We start from the raw sequence: 24,209 nt of genomic DNA on the forward strand, positions 1-24,209 counted from the left end.
ATTGTTTCTTGTCATACCTAGACCGGACTTATTGAAGTAAGGTCTTTGAGCCGAAAGAATTTTCTCAAGTTTTTCGGACCCTATTGAAAATTTCTTTGAGATATTTGATACGTCTGCTTTTTAAAAAGCATTTTCTTTTAAAAGATCATCTTCATTTTCTTTAAGAGTGGAAGCAGTCAAGTCAAGACTTTTAACTCTTTCTACTAAAACATTTTCCTTTTGTTTTAGAGCTGAGTTTTCCTTTTTCTTCGGAAATTCTTTTGAGAGAAGTCTTAAGACTAAAACATAATTCATCAATATATTTAGAAACTTTGACAGGAATTTTAATATCACTTGCCTCAAATTCACTGTCTGAGTCTGATCTAGAGTCTGAGTCTGATTGTGCCATCAGACATAGATTGGCATATTCATTATCACTTTCTTCACACTCGTGTCACCTGGTTTCGCTTGAGAGCTTTTCGAAATCTTTCAGCTTTTCCTTTCTTCTTCAAGAGAGAGAACAGTTGGGTCCGATGTGTCCCTTTTCTTACATTCAAAGCAGACTATGTCTTTGTTTGGTTCCTCATCATCACGGACTTGGTCTGCTGTCTTTGAAAGCTTTGTTTCTTTGAGTTGAACCTTCTTCCTTTTCTATTCGGTTTTTGAATCTTCTTATCATGAGAGCAAGCTCCTCATCGTCCATATCTTCTTCAAAATCTGTATCATCATAATCATCATTTGATTTTAATGCAATGGATTTCTTACCTTTTGGATCTTCATCTTCATTGATCCGTTCCACTTCATAAGATGAAGAGTTCCAATTAGCTCGTCGACAGAGATAGTGGCATAATTCTTTGCGTCTCTCTTATCGAAGTCTTTATGTGATTCCAATCCTGGAGAGTCCACGAGTAGCTTGTTTACCTTCATGGGATCGGGTTGGTTGACCTTGATTTTCAAGACCATTCACAATATCTCGTAAAACGACTAAACATGTCGATATAGATTCTCCGGTTTCATTCGAAGGCTTCGTATTGACCGAGAAGAATGTTGATTCTTGTTTCCTTCACTCGATCCGTTCCTTCATAGGTGATATGCAATCTGTCCCAAACTTCTTTTGATGTACCACAAGAAGATATTCTATTATATTCGAGTTGGTGATAAAGCACAAAATAAGGAGTAAATTGCTTTTGCATCGAGTGCTTGTCTCTTGATTATTTCTTCCGAGACATTCCGCTGGTTTCATCGGTTTTTCTTTTCCTCTTTCAGAGGCGATGCGGTGGTAGGAGTAATTCCTTTTTCTACAACGTCCCATTCCAGAGGATCCTTTGATCGAAGGAAAGATTTCATCTTGTTCTTCCAGATGTTGTAATCCTTTCCATCAAAGTAGGGTGGTCGGGTATTGCTTTGCCCTTCCATCAGCCCTGGTGCTAGCATACTAGCCATGGATCTTTTACTATGAAGTAAAACACTTCAAATAAAGTAAGCACACGGGCTCTGATACCAATTGATATTGCTAGTATGAGTACCTAGAGGGGGGTGAATAGGTATATAAAGAATTTTTCTCAAGCAATTGCACAATACTGGACAGTTGGATGAAATGATAATCAAAGTAAGACCGAGAGAAGAGAAAATTTAACACGCGGTTTATAGTGGTTCGGCTTATATCAAGCCTACGTCCACTCTTCTTCACCGATGCCTATTGGCTGGATTCCACTATGAACAAGAAAGAGGTTATAGCACAGCTTTGCCTTGATTCCACAAAGTGTAGATGTTCTACCACACCTCCTCAAGATTTCACAAATATATACTCTCTTTCGTATACAAGTATTCGCTCAAAGGATTTGTCTAAACAAAAAGAAGCTTCAGACTTTGGAATTCTTCTATCACGCACACCTTGAACAACTAAGACAGTCTTCCTTATATACTCCTTTATGACATCATATCCGTTGGCACTTACCAAAGGAATTCCTCCAATCTACCCGTTGGACGGAATCAATTAGGAAGATTGTCCAAGCTATTAATGGAACGTGTTGATAGCCCATCAATCTGTTCGCCCATACAATCGGGATCTCGGTTTCCATAAGCGAGAACCTTCCAATAATATTTAGGCAATCACCGGATCTTCAATTATCGAATCAATCTTCGATCAATCAAAGGACTCCGTTTATGTCTTCTCCGGCCATGAAATCTTCTCCAGTTGATAAGGTTAATTCCTCAACGAAACATCCAGTTCGGATAACCTTTCTTCAACGGATTAGAGATCACAATGAGGATAGACTTTGAGTCTTGAGTCCGGCTGTCCAAGGTCTTTAGACTTTTAAATAGAGTCGCAAGCCTTCAGACTAGACTGATAGAAACGATTTGTCAACTTCAAAACACTTCAAGAAGATTTCTCCAACACCACCAAGTTGGCCACCGAATCACGCCTTCCACGTTGTCGTCGTGTTTTGTTGTGCCTCATTGTACTATCATAAGGACAGCCACTTCAAATTGTCCAAACCACCCACCTGCGACCCCTCAGCCTTCATACAACACACCTCAATGCTGCACCACCACAGCGACACACTAGTGCCTCCACCGCCGACCTCACTGCAACAGCAGCTTGCTCCAAGTCCACTACCAATCTCTCAGCTACCTATTGCACGTTGCAACATGCGGAGTCCACAGCAGCATCCCATGAGCACTAGCTAGCATGAGGCCATGCTAAGGAGTCAACTAGTCAGTTGCTCACCTTGGGTTCCTTGTCGTGGTGGAACAACAACAAACAGCGAAAAAGAAGGGGCCGGCGTCTTCTCCTCATACAGTAGCACATTCATTTTCCTTTCCTTCCTTCATGTTCACTGCCATCTCTCTCCATCCTTCTGCTTTATGCACGATCGCTCAAGCTGCACAACACTCCTCCTTAGCTCATGATTGCTGGCAACATAGTAACTTAGCAGAGTTCTCGTTATTTTGCCTTTAGTCGAACTTAGAACTACAGAAGGCAGCCACAACCTCGAGACCTCTGAGACTCCATCAAACAGCGAAAGCCACTTGTTTTGGACTCAAGGCAAGTAAATTACTTCCCATTCATGCTACATAGGTCGATTTCTGTATGTCGAGGTCAATTTCCTCGAATTGTAGTCACCTCGGTTGTTTTTGGGCTTAATCATGTTTGTCAATGATTTCGGAATATATGTGTTGCAAATATTGTTAAGATCTTAGCACATTGAGCATATCAATATGTTGTTGGAATATTGGATATTGAAGTGTGTATTGATTTGAGCTTAAATGACATGAGTCGTGGACGAATATGAAATTACAACTATTTTTGGATCAACTTACTGTAGGCCAAATTTTGCCAATTTTTTGCAAGTTTTTGTTGTACAAATTTGGTGGGACTTACTTCATGAAAGTGGTACGTTATGCCTTGTTTTACGACATATTTTAATTTAAGATTTTTTGTACTTTTTGTATGTGCAAAATATATTTCAAAAACTATGCGAGTCAGAAATTGTTTTTTAAAGCCATTTCCGAACTTTTACTCGGTTTCCATTTTTTATAGAATTTTCGATAAACAATTTGGAGTAGTGTCCTTCATAAATTTTAGACCATATCTTGAACTATAACATGGAATTTTTCATGATTTTTGGAGTTCAATTAGGTGTCCAAAATGCCATTTCCTAAACCTATTGTACCTGGCTTTGTACCCTGTTTTGATCCGAAATACAAAAAATTATGGGGACTCATACAAGCTAAATCGGACCTTGAGTTCTTCACTAAAGACATTTCTCAGAGTCTCATCCATATCAGATTAAAGTTTCGAGATTTTTGAAACTAATTTGCTTGGCAAATACCCTTGATTTCTACGGACGGGCGAGCTGCCCAGTATTCTATCAATCCTAGATAAATCCTTGTTTTGTAACCTGTCTTATGAACAAGTAATGTCGACTAAATATTTCGTATCATGTATTTGATTTACAAAGGATAGTCGATGATGGACATTGAATTGCTTCTATGCATTTTACTTAGTGAATGGCCTAATTAAATTGAATTATTGAATTGTCACACCATGAAACGAGTGTGTGATTTGAGAATGCCATTAGCCCTTAGAACAACGATGTCCCGGTGTTAGAAGGAATGCCTGGAGGGGTAACTTGGTTCCTCCGAAAGCCTGGGCCATGTAACAAGGTTCCTTCGGATGTCCTTGCGATATAGGATAGGTGCAAGATGCCTTGGGGGTAACAAGGTCCTTGGAAAATGGTGGCAGTTAATTCACAATAAAAATAATCAATTGCAATTTCAAATTTTATTCAAGTTTAACCGGTTTACTGATTTCAAAAGAAATTTTTTGCATATGCTATTCAAATTTTATTAAAGGTTCTCAAGCAAGTTGATTTGAAAGAGATTATTATATTTTATATTTAAACTCTCTCGCATGTGTTGTTATTGACATATGTGGTAGAGACTAATTAATAGTTTGCTTGTTGAGTGTTATGCTCACTTTTTGTGGATTATCATTTTTCAAACCAATGAATATGTCTCTACTACCTGCGTCTTCATGACCCTCTACAGTGTCCCGATACATCTCACTTGGAACTAGACGGAGCTGAATGACCCCGCCTTCCCGGAGGTCACCTTCATACAGATCATTGCGATATTGACGATAAAAGCTAGTCTCCCATTAGGTCGGTGTTGATCAAGTTTGTTGCTATCTACACCCAGATTGATGGGCATCTAGTGGGACCACTATGCAGACACCGGGGTTGAGTAGGACGAGGGCCCCAAAGGATGTGGATAGCAATTTTTGAAAAGACCAAGATTTGGTTATATGGATGGCTACGTAAATAGACAATATGGTGGTTGGAGCAGCAACATAAATAGAATTTTGGTATAGCTTGGAGAAGGAACATTTTGATCCCCAATGTACCGACCTAGGTCGTCAAAAGTATGTAAATAAAAAAAAAAGGAAATGGCCCGGTTCTATGTTTTCGCTTGCGTTGCTTGAAAGTATTTCGTACTAGGTTCTCATTACACATTTCTGCATGCTTAAAAAATGAAAAAGAATTGGATAGCCACGTTAGGCATGACGTGCTGAGGACGTCACACATACTGAATAAATTTCGAGAATTATTTGCGTGATTATCCCTTTAAACAAACGTTAATTACAATAAAGCAGATGGATAGGATTCAGGTAACGGGCTGATCTGGACCTTCTTTGAGTCCAGGCCGGGCTATCGATACAACTGTCAAACGAGCCGTGTCGAGATTCCGGCCGAGGCCCAATGCCATCCGGAACTGTTTGGGCCTTCTCTTTCGTGAGCATGGCCCATTTGCCCCTTCGCCGGTGCCCCTGCCATGGCTTCGCCGCTCTGCTCCTGTCTCTCTCCCCCTTTCTCTCTCTGTGGAGTTCCAAGTTCTAGTTCCAGTTCCAGATTGACGTTGGCTGGCCAGTCTCATTTTGACTTGACTGAGGACGAAGCTCACGAACCAAAACCTCTTAAATCCATCCATCACCTATCGTCTCTATCGAGCCTCGATCGCTCGACGGCTCGCTCTCATTGATCGATCTTGCAGACAGTCCGTGAACCGGCGACTCCCATCGATTCAATCATGACCGGAGGTGGACGAAGGACTGCCCGGAGCAGGACCAAGTCCGGACCTGATTCCGGCGACAGCGATCCTTCGCAGAACGCGAGGCCTTCCTTGAGGCGCCACAGAGATAGAAGCAAGAGCGGCGGCGGTTTCCTCAGAAACCTTGACGTTAACCTCAAATACGTGCTCGGCGCCGGCGCCGTCGCGTTTCTGGTCATATTTTTCATGGTCAATCACCTGGTTAAGCCGGCGGAGGAAGCGAAGCGGCCGAGGGTCGTGACGCCGTTCCCTGCTCCGAAGATCATGGACCTTCCTCAGGTTACTTCGATTTTCATCGATATGCTTTTGTATGTATTCTAGCTGGGCCTGCCGAACGAACGTGTTGTGGATGTGCGCTTATGATTTATAGTTTCTGAGATTCCGATGGTTTTGGTTTTGGCAGTTTCAAGGGGAGCACAGAGAGAGCTTGTACTGGGGAACATACAGGCCTCATATTTATCTAGGAATTCGAGCGAGGTGATCCTTTTACTGTCTTAGCTATTGTTTTTGAAGGATAGAGGATCGGGTGAAAGCTGTAGCCATGAATGAATGCACTGTTCCGGCATTTTCTTTTTGCATAAGGTGGTCAAAAACTGGAAATGCATTTTTATAATTTTTTTGAAGCATCATGTGCTATCTTTCATATTTCATCTGGAAATTTTTCAATGCCACTGGGTTCAGCGGTTCATCATGTTTTTTCTGAGTTGTTGTATACCCTTGCATCTCTTTTAATTACAATAATGAAAATTTCATCAATAAATTTGTTTGGCTCTTCACCATCATTTTTGAAGGATCTTGATTTGGATTATCACACTTTATGTGGACTTATAGTAAGTTCATATGAGAAGCGTGTATGCACCTACTTTGCGAATTTTCCTGCTTTGGGGATGGAAATTGTTGGTTAAGCTATTTCTTCCGACTATTCAGTTGAGATATTCCTGATTTTTATGCCAAAGATAGCCTGGTCGTAATTAACTGCTCTTTTCGCAGAGTGCCACGTTCTCTGCTTGCTGGCTTAATGTGGATTGGTGTAACCGATGGGAGGTACTCCCTACGCCATGTCTGCCAAGATAGTGATGGACTAAGCTCTTATGGATGGACCAGCCATAATGGCCGTGATTTTGGGCATCAGGTGTTGGTCGATCATGGCACGGTATTGGCAACAAGTTTCTTGAAATCCAAGGAAGTTGGAAGTGGTTATGGGGGAGACTGGGCAGTGCGAATTGAGGTGCAAAGCCCAAAGTAACTATCTCAACATCCGCCTGAGATTTACATGCAATTTTATCATTCTATGCTTACTTTATTAAATGCACATAATTACTGCATATATCTTTTGTTGATATGATTGCCATGAAATTTTATCTTGTGATACCTACTTATAGTTCATAATGGAACTGTGAATCTGGTACCCAATTGTACCATGCTGATGATTATGAATGTATCAGTATAGTGCCCAATTCTAGATGGATCAGAATAATACCTCTGGTGATTATATTCCCTTGTCTTATCAAGCCATTCTTTTCATGATTTTCCATTTTACCTTACCGTTCACATACCTCTGTAACAGCATATGAAACATAATGCATGGTATACTATTTTGTAATCCGTTGATCTGAATGAGGAGAATGTTTGAGAGGAGTGATTGAAAAGGCATTAAGTTACTCAGTGGAAATAGTTGTTACGGTGATTTGCAGATCCTATCCTAGTTGTCTAAAGCTTCTGTTTGTAAATTTTGTTTCTTTAAATTTTCCCAACACGTTCATTACTTTAGTGGCTTAGAAGGCTGCATTTTTGTGTGACTCCTGAATCTTGGAGAAAATTAGTCTAGGTCAATTGTGTTGATCTTTAGTTTCTCAATGGCAGCATGTTGGCTTCTCATAAATAAACACTCTGGTTGGCCCAAACAGAGAGAAACCTTCTTTGCTCTTCCATCTAATCTTTGTCATTGACATGGATTTGTAAATTTTGTCTATTCACAGATCTACTCCAGATAAAGAAATTTGGAAAAATTCGCATCTCTTTTTCTATTTGGCAGATGAAGATGGAAATGCTCTAGATATGAGCACAGATGCCTTGAAAAATCGTGATCTCACTCTCTTGGCATCAGGTACAAAGTCGGACATTGGAGATTGGCAGTTGCATTTGAAATCAACGGTAACGTCCAAATTCAGTTCAGATGCTAACATCTTTGCTGCTTTTACTCTTATGGGAGGCTCTTTTTGTTGACAAAAATAATGAATGATTTGCACCAGTAATAAATGCCCCATGCCGATACATATTCTTCTTTCTTCATGTGCTACAAGAGATCGTTAGTAAATGACATCCACTCAATAATCTTCTCTAAGAACTTCCATGACCTCTCCCAGGTTCAGTTTTATGGTACTGACTTGCATCAAATTGACCACCTAGTCATTTAATTGGCAGCTTCATCTGTTTGCTTGCTTGTGAGTGCCCACAATTGCCCTCTCTGATATTTGCTTGTACAAACATGTTAAAATGATGTACATGGTGCAGTTCACTCAATGCCTTGATTGCAGTAGTGGTGGGATGCAGCAAATTCAGTAGGCTGTTATCTGCAAGTTCCTTAGAGAAATATTATGTCCCATTACCATTTACTCTAAAAGGGTTTTGCATGCCTTTGCTAAGTAGTCACTAGGCTTTTTTCCTGACAAAAAACATCATTTCCCATGCTTTTGCTCTAGTAAGTAGTGCCTTCTTTCTGGATCATTTTTTGTACTTTCTGCATTGAATATATTTATCATTAATGTAAGTTGGTCGTGCTTCCTATCTCACTGACATATTAATTTATAGCCAATTGTCCCTTTTGCAGGATGATATCGAAATGCATTACTTGGGTTTTAGGACACCTCATATGCATAATTTATCTGATCTTGTCCAAGAAAATCTTGGGGCACAAGTAGGTCATTGATTTCTTATTTGAATATTTTTGGTAGAGTTTTTGTATCAGAAAAAAATATATATGTTCTGCTTTATTAAGGTTTTGTAACTTATATGGTTATATTCTATGGTTTTGTTGCATATGTGATTATGTTCTATTAGGCAAGAAAATATGGAGGGCTGCAATTGTCTGACTCAACCCATCATTCTTCAAATGTCTTAGTTTTCCAGGTATGTGATCATGATAATAGTAAACATGATCTTGCTGAGTAATTACATTTTTTTACTAATGCAGGAGGATGCTTCTTCTGTACTTATATTTTGATCTGGCTTCTCATGGTGTATGTCCTTTTACGAAGATTTCTGCCAGGATTCCTGTTAAAATGGATATTGCTTTTGTATCTGGAGTTGGTTCTGAAAGGTCAAGGGTTAAAGAACGTGTCAGCAGTCTTACAGGTATATCCTATTGAGGCTGATCTGGTCACTAGTTTTCAATGTTGGTTTTATGTTATTAAAATGCTTTAATCTCAGTTTGTTTTGTATATAAATAAAATCTGTTATTGCAGTTTTATAACAAATCATTCTGGCAACTTGGCATTTCTATCACAAAGGAGTGTTCTCCCTATTTAATTTAAGGGCAGAAGTAATTTCTCCAAGTTAGGTAGCTAATATGCATCGGTTGATGCTGAGGGAAAATGGCCTTTTGTGGGTAGCGTTTTTCTCAAACATACAGATTATCAGATTTTTTTAAGTTTATGGATGTTGCTGTTCTCTAAAAAGCAACCCCCATTTCCTCCTGGTACAAGGTTAGGTCGTCATTGGTCAACTCAAGCCGATAAAAAATTGTTACTTCAATAAAGTAGGAGAAATTGGCATGACTTGCAACTAAACATTTTGGATTGTCTCACTTGAGTGAAACACTGTTGGTGTGAAGGATCTCTGTTCAAAATTTGTTACCCTTTCAATTTTGACTACTTGATATTTAGGTGAATCATTGACAAGCCGCTTGGAGGAAAAGCAAAGAGAATTCAACAACAAATTTGAAAAGACCTTTAACCTGGCTGACAAGGTACCAAACTTAAGATGTCATTCGTATCATAGCCACTTCACCATTCAATTCATTACACTGCATTGGAAAGGACCCGCTGCTGTTTATCCAATAAGATGTGGGAAGTGTATCAGAATGAATGTTTAGACACTTATAGTTTAATCCGTGGCTGTCTCACAAAGGTCAAGCTCTATCTTTCTTTGTGGCTCCTTGAAATGATAATGAAAGTTTGCCTTTCCTAGTTGTCAAGGCAGATCTTTGTTTTCAGCTTTAAAAGAATATATAAGTTGGCATGCACTACAAGTTGGTTTGCATTTTGGAGAAGAGCCATTTGATTGTTTAAGTTCCGCTAAAGTTTCATTTGATATGCCAGTTGATTGTCTTAAAATTGAACGGCATTTCCCTTTCAGCTTGATAAGGAATCCATAGTAGTTGGAAAGGCTGCTATTGGCAACATGTTGGGAGGCATTGGCTACTTCTATGGCCAGTCCAAAATATCTGTCCCTGCAGCTGCTAATGTAAGTTAGATTGAGCTCTTGTAGTGGGATTGTGGTGTAATTATGTTGATGTAAGTCTATTCATGTCTTGATCCATTCATTAGCACTATGTGAGTTTATAGCTCTTTATTCATTCTTCACATTGTAATAGTCCAAGGCTGCACAGTTAAAAGCAAACCGTCTCCACATAGACACTGTCCATGGGACAGTCCGTAAACCCTAAAAAAGTGGCGGGAACTGAATCTTGTGTCAAAGGAGCCAGTGTTGAATTGGTGATTGATGATGGACCTGTCCTCTGATGCGAGTTCTTAAATTTGAACATGAAAACACGTGCAAACTGTTGCTGTGCTTTCAACTAGGGACTGATGAGAAATAAATGCTCCTTGATAATGTTTGTGGTAGATTTTTCATCTTAACTAATGGGTATGTACATCTTTTGTCCATAAGTAGATATTGAGTTGTGTTCTCTCTAATAACTAATTCAAAAGCTCTCCTATTCCGTTGATGTCAACTCCAAGTTTGACCATGGTTGAACTTGAAGCTTTGATGGCTGAACATCAATCCTCCGTGCAATGCGATATTAGGGATGACATTGTAGATTTTGCATAGTTGTCCGCATGATCATTTCATGATAACTGAGGAGTTCTGGTACCTCAATTTATGGAGAAAGCTTTTGATAACATGCTATCTTGCTTTTTCTGTTAAACTAATCAGCCATAGAATGGGATGTTCTGATGTTGATTACATGTAGACTAACTTATTGAAATGCACAGGAATCTTCTCTATCAGCCCTAGCTTTTCCATTGTGTAAATATCCTGTATATTCTGTGCTTCTTGTGAGGATGTTTATGTGTGTTGATTACCTTGATTTTTGTTCTTGCAGCTTCAAAGGCATAATGATTATCTCTCCTATTGGCCAGCTGAGCTATACTCTGCTGTCCCAAGCCGTCCATTCTTTCCTAGGGGCTTTTTGTGGGATGAAGGTTTCCATCAGCTGCTGATCTGGTCAGTTGCATTCATCCATATAATTGAAATTCTGCCCACTAGAATTGAAGTAGTAATCTGCCTGATTAGCGGATTGCCTACACTTTCTGGATGCAGGCGTTGGGATATTCGGATTTGTTTGGATATTCTTGGCCACTGGTTGGACTTAATGAACATTGATGGCTGGATTCCCGTGAACAGATATTGGGGGCTGAAGCTCTTAGGTGGGAACTTAATCAAACTTGTGTGCTCTGTGGAGGGCTTAAGTGTTGTTTGTGTTGAAATAATTTAATGCATATTGCTATATATCACAGTAAAGTCCCTGAGGAATTTGTTCCACAGCATCCAAGTAATGGGAATCCACCAACATTGTTTCTGGTTTTACGCGGTAAGTATTTTATCAGATGCTTTTGCATTCTAGATAGATGTCTATGGACAGATTGAATCAAATTAGAGATCACCAATGCTCCTTCATACTAGAAAAGCTTATGAAAGAAGTATCCATCATTTTGTCAGCAGAATCAGTATTTTTCCCTATGATATTTTGCTATCCAGGCTCATGCAAATATGTGGAAGTCATTTTGTTGTGATAAAATCATATCCTGTCAGTGGCTCCTGTTAATTTAGTGCCACTTGGTCCGAATTCTTTAAAATGCAAATATGATGAGTGGTTCGGTGGGTTAGGTGCACCTCTTGCCCTGTGGGAAGTAATGAGGCAAGTCTTCTCACCCCAAAATGAAGAAGTCGTTAGTGTAAAACGGGCACGTCCGTGTGTGCGTGTTTGTGCCTGTGCCCGTGCCTGTGTGTTTTTGTGTTCTCTGTGCACTCCTTTTGAAAATACTTCTTTGGTACATAGATTTTTAACTTGCTGATATGAGTTCTGTCTGTTTCAGATTTAATTGATGGCATGAAAGCGAAAAAGTTCAATGCTGCTGAAAGCAACAAGATCTCTTCCTTCCTAGAATCTGCATCTGATCGTCTTGATGCCTGGTTTCAATGGTTCAATACGACTCAGTCAGGTATCATGGATATCCGGTTGTGATCAAGAGACGAAAAAAAAAAGTGACCCCTATTATGCTGGTCAGGATGCAAGAGACTTCTTGCATTTCCAGGCATATGTAGCAGAAACTCTTTTCGCAAGCTTTTCCTGCTTAGAGTATTCTTTTTTTCTTCCAATTTTGTCATCTTCTATCCAGAAAGAAATTGATGGGACACTTTTTTTCTAAATATTGGATTCTCATCTTGGGTGATTCTGAGAGTAAAAAAGGATAAACTATAGACTTCTGCTTTAATTAACACTTGAATGTGCTGGTACCTAGTGCATTTTATTTAATGTTGACTTGGATTCCACGTATGTAGGGAAGGAGAAGCGAAGCTATTATTGGCATGGGCGGGATAGCACGACCCTCCGTGAGCTCAATCCAAAGGTCCTCCCCTTCTCTATTTTGTATTTGAAGGCCTTAGAAAGTGGTTAGAGTCCACTCTTATATTTTGGTGTATAGCTGCCGGAGTTATAATTGACATGTGGACTAGAATTTGTCTTCAGGATTATTCAAATAAATACGCGCACCATGGTCATGAATGCCCTGCCACTTGTATTTTACCTTGCTTCTGCCTTTAAGAGAAACTTTTCACTGTCATGTAGGACTGTTGAGTAGTTTCTTGAGATAAAATAGCATTGTAATTTCACAATGCTTTTGCATCTGCAGACACTTTCCTCAGGATTGGATGACTATCCACGAGCCTCACATCCTAGTGAAGATGAACGCCACTTAGATCTTAGGTGCTGGATACTTCTTGCTGCTGATTGCATGCATTCAATTGGAACTCTTTTGGGAAAGGAAGACAAAACTATAAAGGTGAAGATCATACATTTATTAGGAAATTCAAACGTTCATGTACCTTTTCTGATCATCTAAGTCAAACAATGCAGGATTACAGTGCAACAGCTAAGCTACTTGCAGATTTTGACTATCTTAATCAGGTCAGACATCATTACGGTGGAATCCATAGTTATTTTAAACATTTAGTAATTTTTTGGATGTACATGTCCTTTTCAACTGGTGTTGCGCAGTTAGCCAATGTTAGTATTATGAAAAATTACGTGGATTTCTTTTGAACTGGTGTGTGTGATTTTTTGGGGGCAGCATTTTCGTTCTTTTTTCTCTGGCCCAAGGCCATCTTGTCCATTCAATCTTGGTACAGATCTATAAGTCGAGATGTGTCTTTCTTGTATTCAAAGCTGCAATGCATTCAAACTGCTTCCTGCTAATGATGTTTATTACCACATTCTATCTTTGCCACCTTAACGCGATGACCTTATTTTTCCAGTCCTCGACATAAGAGCAACAATAAGATGGATTTGATTTGTGGTCCAAGTGATGGTAGTAAGAATGACCTGCCAACCCAAGCAGAGCGTCCGTTACAACAGTACTGTTTGTTTAGAGATCATGGCTTTTAGATGATAACTTTTTGGTGCCATCATCTAAGATGTATGTACAGTGGTGCAAAAGGCATTGCCAGGTTGTCGATAGAGATTGTGGGCATGGACCTGGCAATGTGGCTTTTGTGGTGGTTATGGTTTTTATGTTAATAACGGGATGTTTATGATGATTGGTTAAACTGAAGTAAATTGCAATTGTTTTTCTTCCGGAATGTTTCCTCATGTGGTAATATGTGGGGATGTATTGTTAATTACGGCTTATAAAGCTCTGCCTATAGATCGATAGCACTACAAAAATAAATAGGGGCTTGCTGAATGGAGCTAAGCAATTAAAGCCTTATTGCTATATCCCCGTTAATTCATTACCCGGATTAGATTATAAAGATCAGCAGTGCTGATTCCAACAATGGGGAATGCAACTTGGTTTAGGTATGCTCCCTGGAATGTCAAAGCAAACTCATCTGATACATGACAAACATTGAGGAGGTGCAATCGGTAGGCTGTGAGTAGAAAGGGTAACTGGAGAGCAGCGATTGACTGCGCTGGAAGGAGCGAGAGGAATATAGATATAAGAATTAATCACAAAGGTTGAAGATATGCCATTTGTAATGCAAGTCTGTTGAATAGATGAGGCAAAGTGACTTGAGCATTGATATGAAGAAAATATTGAACATAATGTGCCAAACTAACAGTTTGACCACTGCTATCCCATGGATAGAACCTTCTTATAGAGGTAGTTTTGTCCTTAGCTTGTTTTTTGGCCAATTTGTCATTGGGCATGTGTGCTTGCACCTCTGTGTTTTCAAGCCACTTTGTGCCACCTCTTCATATGCTGTTAAATTTTCCCAGATGCACTTTGATGCTGCAGATGGAGCTTACTATGACTTTGGGAATCATACAGAAAAGGTACGTTGTTAGTATGTCTCAATTTCATTCTGACCCCGGCAATTAACAAGCACAATTTATTCAATCTGGATAGTTGATTGGGACAAGCTGCTTGAAAGAATTGGTACTCAATAGTGATGTCACAGAGAAATCTGTGGTAACATAATACGGCAGAACATTCACATTAATTTCATGCCTTTTGAGTGTACTGTCACTCCATCAATGGTGATTGTTCCCACATATCACCTTTACTGTTTCCATGTCTAGGTTGGAAGATATTTCGGTACTCATGTACAAATTGATGGGCTGCATGGTGCTTGATGTCACAAGAGATGTTTTACCGTTAATTAAATAACTGGCTATAATTATAGAGACATCATCATCCTTAAAAAACAGTTGGTAGCTAATAAAATCTACAATATTTTGCTAGTCTGAGAATCAACGTGCCATGGTTCCATTTGCTGATAATGAAAAATGAACTTACTTTTACTAGACAATTGCCCATTATCATTAGACAAATCTAGATCCCAGGTTCTTCTTATGACATTTCATGGGAGAATTAGCTTACCTTATGCCTCAAACAAATTTAGGGCAAAGGAATTGGCTGCTTACTAGTTGGTATTCACATAAAAAGGAAGTAGAATGATGTGGAGGAAACTGGACGACAGATTGTATGGTCATGTGAAAACAGCATGTTGAGACAGCTGTGGTCATGAACAGCAGAAAATTGGGTGCTTTTCTCGTTATAATCCTCAGTAAGCCCTTCACGCATGCCAGTCCTCTCTTCCATTTTTGTGATATGCATTAAAACATCTAGACTTCACTGAAAAATGTAAGTGCCTTCATTGAAATTTACTCTGATATTGAATATGATAATCATCATTCCAGGTACGTTTGAGGTGGAAAGAAGTCGTGGTTGGAAGCAATCATGCAACTCGGGAGCTTGTCCGAGATGTATTGGAAAGACCGACGTTGAGACTGGTTCCTCATGTTGGTTATGTCAGCCTTTTCCCATTCATGAGGAGGATAATTCCAACTGTAAGTTCCTTTGCAGTATCCAGTTCGTCAGTTATATTTTTCCTTTCCCCAAATTTCTCCCTTTTACAGTTCCAAATTAGTGAACGTGTCTTTAGTGTGTTGGCTTATGGTACCTTCCGAAATTTTGGCGGTGATGCATTTCTCATGCCTGCTAGTTACTGTAGGACTCATGGATTTTGGAAAAGCAGCTTGACCTTATCTCAAACAAGAGTGTTTTATGGACAGACTATGGACTTCGGTCCCTCGCCAGAACGAGGTTAGATTGTGCCCTTTCCGTGACTGTAAAGTTTCTTGATCCATTCACAGCTACTATTAGTTCTCTGTAAGGGTATGCAGCTGCCAATATCGCTAATGAGTGGCTATCTCCGTTGTATGCAACAGTACCTTATACATGAAGCGCAATACAGAGCATGACCCTCCATATTGGAGGGGTCCAATATGGATGAACATGAATTACTTGATTCTTTCTGCACTTCACCACTACTCAACCGGTACAGCCCTCTCCCCTTCGAACATTCTCAAATGTCTTTAACTGAGAATAGTTGCCTAATCTTTTCTTGAGTTTTGCAGAGGATGGGCCATACAGAGACAGAGCTAAAGTCATTTACGATGAATTGAGGGGCAACTTGATTAGGTGCATATTTTCACTTTATTCATTTTTCTGACTTTTTTTATCATCGACATCCCTTAGGACTTGTGGATTGAAATTGTTGTCGGTTGCTGCAGAAACATAGTCCACAACTACCACCAGACTGGGTTTCTATGGGAACAGTATGATCAATCGAAGGGTAATGGAAAAGGTGCTCGCCTCTTTACTGGTTGGACATCGCTCATACTGCTGATCATGTCAGAAAATTACCCCCAAAGTTAAAGATAGCTCCCCGAACGCCAATGAGCTTCCCGTTCTTTGTTTCTGAGGTTAGAGGAAATCTACTGATGTGTGATCATACGCTGTTGCACGGCCAAGGAAGATTTATGGGAATGAGAGAGGAAACGCAGAGCTGGTGTCAGATACCCCTCTCCTAAGGATACATTATACGTGAAGTTGATTATATGTGGTCTTATTGGGAAGATCATCCTGCAAATGATCGTAGACGCTGCTTAAGCAGCAGGGAACTTAGGTTAACGTTTTTGTAGGCTGGATGCTTATTCTGGTGATTTCTTACAAGAAATCCAAAGCTCATTGCAGTTGATTTAGCTATATGGCAAAGGATGAGTGAGGGGCATTATAAACCCTTGCTAGTCCAGAGCTGCTGCCGGGGAACAAGAAAAACTGAAAAGGCCTGTTAATTCAGTGATTATACAAATATGATGGGAAGATACAAAAAAGATGCTGCAAAATCCTCCCAGATAAACTGAGAAAACTGCATACTATGGCTGGCTCAATCCTGAGATTACTGGAACGTTTGGGTTCCAGAGTTTTAAAACCATCTAACCCCAACAACTAGAGACTTCCATGTCAATTCGTTAGGAAAAGTAAAAAGTAGAACAATCTCAGCCATTTCAGCTTTTCAGCTCGTGTCTTCTGCCATCTCGACGTCCTCAACCATTATGATATCCATGTCCCTGATATCTCTCTTCAATACGTTCCCAAGCCTCGCGATTGCCTCAGTCTGTTGTTGTAAGACCTGTCTCAAGGAGTACTAATGTTAAACATGTGCTTAAATTTGATAATGCAGGAGATAAAATGGACAAACTCGAGGTTCCTCTGTAGTATGTACTTTGGATTCTATATTCCTATTGTGATACGCTTAGCTCTACAAGAATCATAAATTTACATAATGACAAAATTAATTGACTCGACAACAAAGGCTTACCTCCTGCAAGTCGGCGAGGCTCTGGTCATGTATTTTGGTTGATCCTGGGAGATATATAGAACCAGTTGCCCCTATGCCATTTGCTTGAACTCGAGATATAGTCAGCAAGTTCTGAACCCTCCTCGAAAGTTCTGCTCCGGATCCTTTCAGCTGCATTTGGTATCATACAAACATAAGTAACATCACCCAATTGAAGTCCCAAAAGAGAAAAAGGTATAATCCCAGGGGGTTGGGGGCACAAAATATTTCGGCCAAAAGAAAAAGGGCACAAAACATGAACCTGTCTAGTGATTGCAGCCAGCTTATCTGCCAACTCAGCTTCCCTTTTACTAAAGGCAATCGACATCCTTTACTCTCCATAGCTTCCACCATTCTCATTACCTTAGGCACACGGAGACACAAAGGAGGAACCACACAAATTCAGAAGCGACCAAAGGAAGCAAAAGTTAACAAGACCGATCCATGCTCCAACGTCTAAATAAGACCACAAAATTGAATGAAGACCAACTAAGAAAAGCATAGATGTCTGTCTTCAACAATGCTCAGCAGAAAATATCTTCTATCGGACTTAGAGTCGAGTAGTTTGAATTTGCAATGGAACAACTAAAATCATGTAATCATTTCCTGGATTATTCCTGCTAGACACTATGACAATTTGGTTAATCAGACAACATACCCTCAAGAGGCGCCTTTGAAGGCCTTGCTCTTTCTGTCTCATTCTCTGGATCCAGGGAAGCGTGTCAGCTTGAAAATGTCTCTGAAGCTGCAAATGAAATGCATGTGAGAGCAGATTTCAAAATATATGCTGCACAAAACGATATTTAGTATAACTATACCATCTTCACATTAGTCTGCGTAATTTTTAGTCTCTCTGCATCTGAATGAATGACTTCATCTTGAAGCTGCATCACCAATATACCAGGCATTGTCATGTCTCACTTACGACATCAGTTGCAATAAGAACACGCATTACTGGAAAAGTAAAGCTCCTGTATATCTGCCTAAATTGCTAAAATAGGCAAACCAGTCAGAAAATCGACACCAAAGCAACCACAAAATAGCCCAAAATTTCATGCCCCAAGCCCAATGAATCCTAAGAAACGTTCGTTGATGCATTCACTTTCACCAAAAAGTTCCCTTCCACTATGAAACGCAAGTTTAACTTCCACAATTAACTACATGAGAACTACTATATTACTCAACTCAGTCATCTGACGTTCAGACACTCTGCTTGGTTGAATAAAATATATGAGAATCCTGAAGACGCGATGCACAAACATAAAATTCATTTATGACCGTAAGGTTTAAGTCAAACAATGCTTTGAACAAACTGCTTATGATCTTCTGAATCAGATCCAATATTTTGATTGATTGGACAAATTGATCTATGCCATGCCACTCCTTGGAGGACCGATCTACGTTTCTACACCAGGCGCTATAATGTGGAAACACTGTGGCATCATCCCGATCATCAATGATGATGATCTAGCTCATTCATTATTAATCTAAATGGCAGTACCTAAAGTACAGCTCCTCTTAGTTATCCTCTAAAATTCAAACAATCTCTTCCTGATTAAGTACGAGACTCAAGCCTCCAACAGTGCATTTTCATTGGCAACTACCTTGTCCACGGGTTTTTTATGCAGCCTAGGTGCATATCTCCTTGTGAGCAGATAAATCTCAATACTGAAATGCATGATAGTGTTAACTGAGTCAAGTACCTTGAGGCGATTTGAAAGATCCTTGAAGCCCTGGACAAGCTGAGGCCACAGCCGCTCCCGGTCAGCACTCTCCATACCCTCCAACTTCCCCATAGCCTCCGCCCACATGATCTGGCATCGCAAACTATACTTCTGGCTTAGCAATTAAGGTGCTAGGTGGTTTCATTTCACATGCTTCTCAACAATTTAAAGAGAGAAAAAAAAGAAGAAGCTCACATCCGATACACCGGCAGGCTTCACCCTATATTGCGGATCAGTGACGCTGAACAACAAATGCTGCAAAGTTCAGAGGATTCTTAGTTTACAAATGCACAATCTCCACAGGATTAGATGACTCCTCTATCCAACTGCTAAGTACTCAGGCTCAAATGACTTGATGAAAATGCCGTGCGCAAACTTCAACAATTTAAACCGCAAACGTCACTTCAACCACCTCCGAAACCTAGCTCAGACGAATTACTAGCTCCAAATTAAAGACGGCAGATTCACACAGTTCGAAAGAATTTGAAACAACTGGAAACTAACCTTAAAGGCATACTTGGGGTTCCCAGGCTCTTCCTTGTACGCATCAACGATAGCCTAACATCCACCAAGCATATCGAGAACAATCAACAACAAAAAATCCAGCGCGAAAGCGCGAAAATAGAGCTAAAAATAAATGTGAATTCGTTTCAAGCCGGGGAAGAACAAGAGATCACCTGAATGTCCCGATCGGCGAGCGAGAAAGGAAGAGGAGCCACGGGAGCCATCTGAGTCGTCAGCTGGCCACCGCCGAAAGGAGCCGCGGCCGGCTGCGGCGTCGCGAACGGAGACTGGAAGCCGAAGCCGCCGGCGGACGCCGGCTGCTGGAACGACGGCGTCTGCTGCTGCTGCTGCTGCTGCTGCTGCTGCTGAGGAGTTTGGGAGGAGAACGGGCTCGAGAAAATAGAGGTCCCGAAACCGGAGCCGAACGCCGGCGTGGAGGACGGGGTGGCGAAGGCCGGCGTGGAGGACGGAGTGGCGAACGACGGCGTGGAGGACGGCGTGGCGAACGACGGCGTCGAGGATCCGAACATGGTGACGAGCCAAGCCGAACCGAGCCGAGAAGGATGAAGAATGCGAGGGGATCCTTCGCGGGGGTTTTGGGGAGGCTTTTGTTTTAGGTCAAGAGCGCCATCGCTGATGGTGGAGCTTTTACTCTTTTCGCAGCTCAAATCAAAATGCTCGGTGCCCTTCCTTTTTCTCGTGTTCCGTCCTTTTCTTTCGAGAGTCCCAAATACCGCTCCTCGCCCCCTATTTTTTTTTTTTAAAATTATTTTATTATCTTCAAATATTTTGTTATTCCTGTATTTTTCTTCATTTTTTTTTTTTTTGCCCAGTGGCTACATTATTCCAATTAGTTGTGACGTCAGCATTTCACTGGAGATTAAAGCCTATCCTAGCCATCGAAATTCCAGATCAAAGGATCGGTACGACGAAATTTACCTTAATGCCATGCCGGGCCCGAATACACTAGTAATTACTCAAGCAAGAGAAGAATTTACTTGAAATGTTTTGTGGTATTTAGTTTGAGAATGAACAGCTTATTCAAATTTCAAAGTCCGATCTGATCTAGCATAGATTGAATATGAGCCTCAAATTTCTTTAGCAGGTAGAGTTAAAATGATTAACCACATCAACTTGACTCGCTATTCACCTTATATCGAATTCTATACTAGTTTTTAAGATTAATGGTCACGGATCAGTGATTAGGGTGTATTTATCACTTCAAAAAACATTGTTCTCAGTTGATCTAATCCACTATACGTAGGAAATCGAACCGTATGAGGTGTAATATCGATGTGTTGGTCGAGCATGTATCCAGAGAGCATCGTAGACAACAGCTGTATACCAGAAGGAGTGCAGCAACTGAGTACCCCGGTACGCTGCAATGCCACATGCATGTTGCTGTTGCCTGGTCTAGCCGAAACAACCAAAACGTACTCACTTGCATTGTTAAAACTCCCTCACGCTAGGCCTATCTGTCAAATGTTATAAGTCGCATGTAGGCGACTGAAATCAAACGATAAAGGAGCTACATCAAGCTCAAACCCACACCCAATTTACTGCAGCACGATGCCGATCGAAAAGGCCCTGTCTTGGTAATAAAGAAATCTGGCGACAATAGTGGTAAGTTTCATTTTTGCATCAGCTGAACAGAACGGTGGGTCCAGGAGTATGCAGGCGAAGCTGCCAAAACTGGGCACGGGGAGTTGCTGGAATTACCACCCGATGAGCTCCTCCATTTCCTGGAGCGAGTCTCGCGTTAGCGAGAGGGCCTGCACGAGCGTTTCTGCAGAAGTTAGTAACTCAAAAGGGGAATAATCTTGAAAAAAGAACGACGAAAGAACTGATGGAACCATGATCGATAGAACTGATCGCACCATAAAAAAAGGCGACCAAGTGAGTAGATAGCCAGAGAGGCCTGAGAAGAAATTGAAATGTCTTCCGAACTTCAGGATGTTGAAGGCACAATCAATGGAGCTCATGGGAGGAGGCCTCTGACCTGCCTGGGATTTGATGAATTGCATGAAGGCAGCAAAATTTCTGAATGTATTACTGCAGATCGGCGTGGCGAGCCCCGAAACCAGAGTCGCCCCTAAGCGTCATGCAGGTTGAAGAGCAAGATTCATAAATCAAACATATCCTGAACTTATATGAAAGCAAAAGCACACGCAAAGCCAGAAAATTCGACTTGGAAATAAGTGTGATGGATCAACTCGAAAAATTCGAGTGGGGCCAACGCTGTCATCCAGCAGAAATCTGAGGAGACTCAGAAAATAAAAATGTCTAAACAAGAGATCCGAAGTAGACTTACCTAAGCGTGCACATGATTCGTTAAGGTGAACAGAATCCTTAAGATAACAGAACGATTGATTATATGACAGGAGGAAGGTCGTGAAATTTAATGTGCTCATCGTCACTCTGTCTCGACTCTTCCACAGCGCTGAGATTCCCTTCTTTTTAACAATGCAAGAGAACGCGTGACCAGCGCTTCTATAATTCACGCGTTGTACAGCCGGTAAAGCAGCATCATCCACAATAAGCTTTTCTATTTCTATTCTCGGAGCAAAGACGAACGATGCTGATGCTGCCGCAAGAATCCCACACGCTACTTCTTGATAGAAAGGTAAAGGCATGCCTCCATTGGCAGATATGGCTTTTCTTCTGAGAGTCCTGTTTAAACAATACGGGAAAATGCGAGCTGAGATCGGCGGTGGTAAGATTATAAACAAGTCAGTAGAAGATCCACTTGCTTTTGATAGTTAAATGAGCGAGTATTCCACAAGAGTAAAGCTTTATCTCAATGCAGCATGTGGGGTTCGATTAGGAAGACTTTTGGGAAAGTCCTTGAGAAGATATAAAGGTCCTTGGAGTTTTTCAAAATGCAAGTGTATTTGGTAAATCATATTTGTGAAAGTCTATTGTGAAATATTTTTTAGCAAAATAGTATTTGGATAAATTAAATTTGTAAAAGACTTTTGTTATTAAAAAAAAAAAAAAGAGTTGGCCGGCCAAGGGCTTTGCCAATTATCGCCGGCGAAGAGCTAACAATTGTTGGCGAAAGGCAGGTGGTCCGGTGAGGGGTAGACGGCACGGCGAAGGGCAACGTTCGACTACGGTCATCGTGCGGAGGACACGGCAAGACAAGGGTCGTGGCGACTCGAATCTTGTGATATGGTCACGATTTGGGTCGCCGCGACCAGCTCCAACCAAATCAAGCAGCACCAGCGACGTGACCCTCGCCGAAAGGTCGCGCGACCCACGGCGCCATCGCATGACCCACCACGCCATGGAGGTCGCCGGCACCCATGATCTAGTCGCGATCTGGGTCATCGTGCAGAGCACGTCAACAATCCAGATCGTGCATAGATCTGGGTCGCAACGACCAAATTGTGGGCGCCGGTGACCTCCGCGGTGCGGCAAGTCGCGCAACCTTCCAACGAGGGTCGCCGCAACCCCAATTAGATCCGAGAGTCACCGCGATCGTCATGCCGTCGCACGACCCGCCACAGAAGTCGCCAACGCTCGCGATCTAGTGCCGCGACCCAGATCTGCACATGATCTGGGTTGTCAACGACCTCCGCACGACGACCATCATCGGAGGGTTGTGGGACCCTAGTTGGACCACCTATCCTTCGCCGCACCGCCTGCCCTTTGTTGCACCACTTACACTTCGCCGGCAACCGCACGTAGATGCTGGCCGTGTTCAGCAGAGAAAAGGGAAGAAGATGAAGATGATGAAAAGTTGTCGGGGTAAAACTGGAAAAACGAAAAATTAACGAGGACAATTTCAGAAAAAAAAAAATTATTAACCTCAAAACTAGCATGCCGAAAAAGCCAAAGGCAGCCCCCAACCTATCTGGGCTTTCAGCCTTGAGAAGGCTTGCCTTTGGCAAAGGCAAGTGAAAAAAAACTTGCCAAACACTAAATATTTTGCCCAAAGGCCTTTAGCCTCCCAAAGATCCTTGGAAAGCAGTTCCAAACCCAATTACGAAACATCATTAGTACTCAGTAAACCAATCTAGTAGTCAGCAACATATGGAATGTCTAAATTATTTTTCCAGCAATATCGTCTCTTTCTCATTCTCCTGGTGGTTTAATGCAAGCAGTACACAACTAACTGCCAAAGACGATCAATCTCACTTCAGAAACCGACAGACACCATACATTTGTGAACCGAGACTCGAGCTACAGAAGGCAGAAAAAACATGACGAGCAGTGCCCATGAGAGTCAAGACTATCTTTCTCCGAGTTATTGTGTTTCAAGCATTATCGACAGCAAATGACAATCAGCAGTACTAAGCAATTCATCTCTTAATTCATGACGTAGCTATTTGAAAGTTAGTGTTTGCCCCCATTGTTTAAATCAATCAATCAGTCGAATAATTCTGTTTTCACCATTTGAATTTCACTTCAGCAACAGGGAGACGGTTCATTCACTGCGAGAGGAAAATACTCAACTTTTTTTACAATAACAAGCAACGTTTTCTTTGTTTTTAGAGAGGAAAACGTAAAGAGAAAAATATGCTTCCTGAAGTAACTCAATAGTATTCAAAGGGACAATCTTCCCACGCTTGTCTTCCCAAAAGTTGGTATTATAGCACTTACTCATATGAACCAAACATCACAGCATAAGGTAGAGAAGCCAGGACCATCCCACCAGGTACCTGCACCAATGAAATTCAAAATTTGGGCAGAGGATGGTGTAAAAAATAAGCAGATTTCGTGTATATTATAAACTTCCTCACACAAACAAACGTTTTT

At 41.1% G+C, this 24,209-nt stretch overlaps 3 protein-coding genes across 3 annotated transcripts; 1 reads left to right on the forward strand and 2 right to left on the reverse strand.

The window, feature by feature from the left end:
• Window positions 1-5,657: 5,657 nt before the first annotated feature.
• LOC120290836 (mannosyl-oligosaccharide glucosidase GCS1) lies at window positions 5,658-15,785 on the forward strand. Its single transcript, XM_039307294.1, is given in 21 exon segments — window positions 5,658-5,871; window positions 5,996-6,069; window positions 6,583-6,834; window positions 7,572-7,746; window positions 8,423-8,509; window positions 8,653-8,721; window positions 8,850-8,946; window positions 9,477-9,559; window positions 9,949-10,056; window positions 10,919-11,040; window positions 11,137-11,210; window positions 11,213-11,243; window positions 11,334-11,407; window positions 11,913-12,038; window positions 12,379-12,446; window positions 12,729-12,878; window positions 12,953-13,003; window positions 14,312-14,368; window positions 15,236-15,385; window positions 15,541-15,641; window positions 15,767-15,785. Coding segments are annotated over 20 exon segments (1,950 nt in total). The 5' UTR covers window positions 5,658-5,778; the 3' UTR covers window positions 15,550-15,641; window positions 15,767-15,785.
• Window positions 15,786-16,602: 817 nt separating this feature from the next.
• Window positions 16,603-20,137, reverse strand: LOC104433659 (nuclear pore complex protein NUP54). Its single transcript, XM_010046485.3, is given in 10 exon segments — window positions 16,603-17,013; window positions 17,203-17,352; window positions 17,483-17,523; window positions 17,526-17,583; window positions 17,879-17,965; window positions 18,039-18,104; window positions 18,924-19,034; window positions 19,140-19,199; window positions 19,449-19,502; window positions 19,622-20,137. Coding segments are annotated over 10 exon segments (1,101 nt in total). The 5' UTR covers window positions 19,979-20,137; the 3' UTR covers window positions 16,603-16,896.
• A 1,026-nt stretch (window positions 20,138-21,163) lies between these two features.
• LOC120290792 (mitochondrial uncoupling protein 5-like) lies at window positions 21,164-22,452 on the reverse strand. Its single transcript, XM_039307215.1, has 2 exons — window positions 21,760-22,452; window positions 21,164-21,540 (listed from the first exon to the last, which is right to left on the reverse strand). The coding sequence occupies exons 1-2, from the start codon at window positions 22,079-22,081 to the stop codon at window positions 21,164-21,166; spliced, it is 699 nt and encodes a 232-aa protein (XP_039163149.1). The 5' UTR covers window positions 22,082-22,452.
• Window positions 22,453-24,209: the final 1,757 nt, after the last annotated feature.

Source organism: Eucalyptus grandis, chromosome 2 (assembly GCF_016545825.1).
Source record: "Eucalyptus grandis isolate ANBG69807.140 chromosome 2, ASM1654582v1, whole genome shotgun sequence".
NCBI lineage: Eukaryota > Viridiplantae > Streptophyta > Magnoliopsida > Myrtales > Myrtaceae > Eucalyptus > Eucalyptus grandis.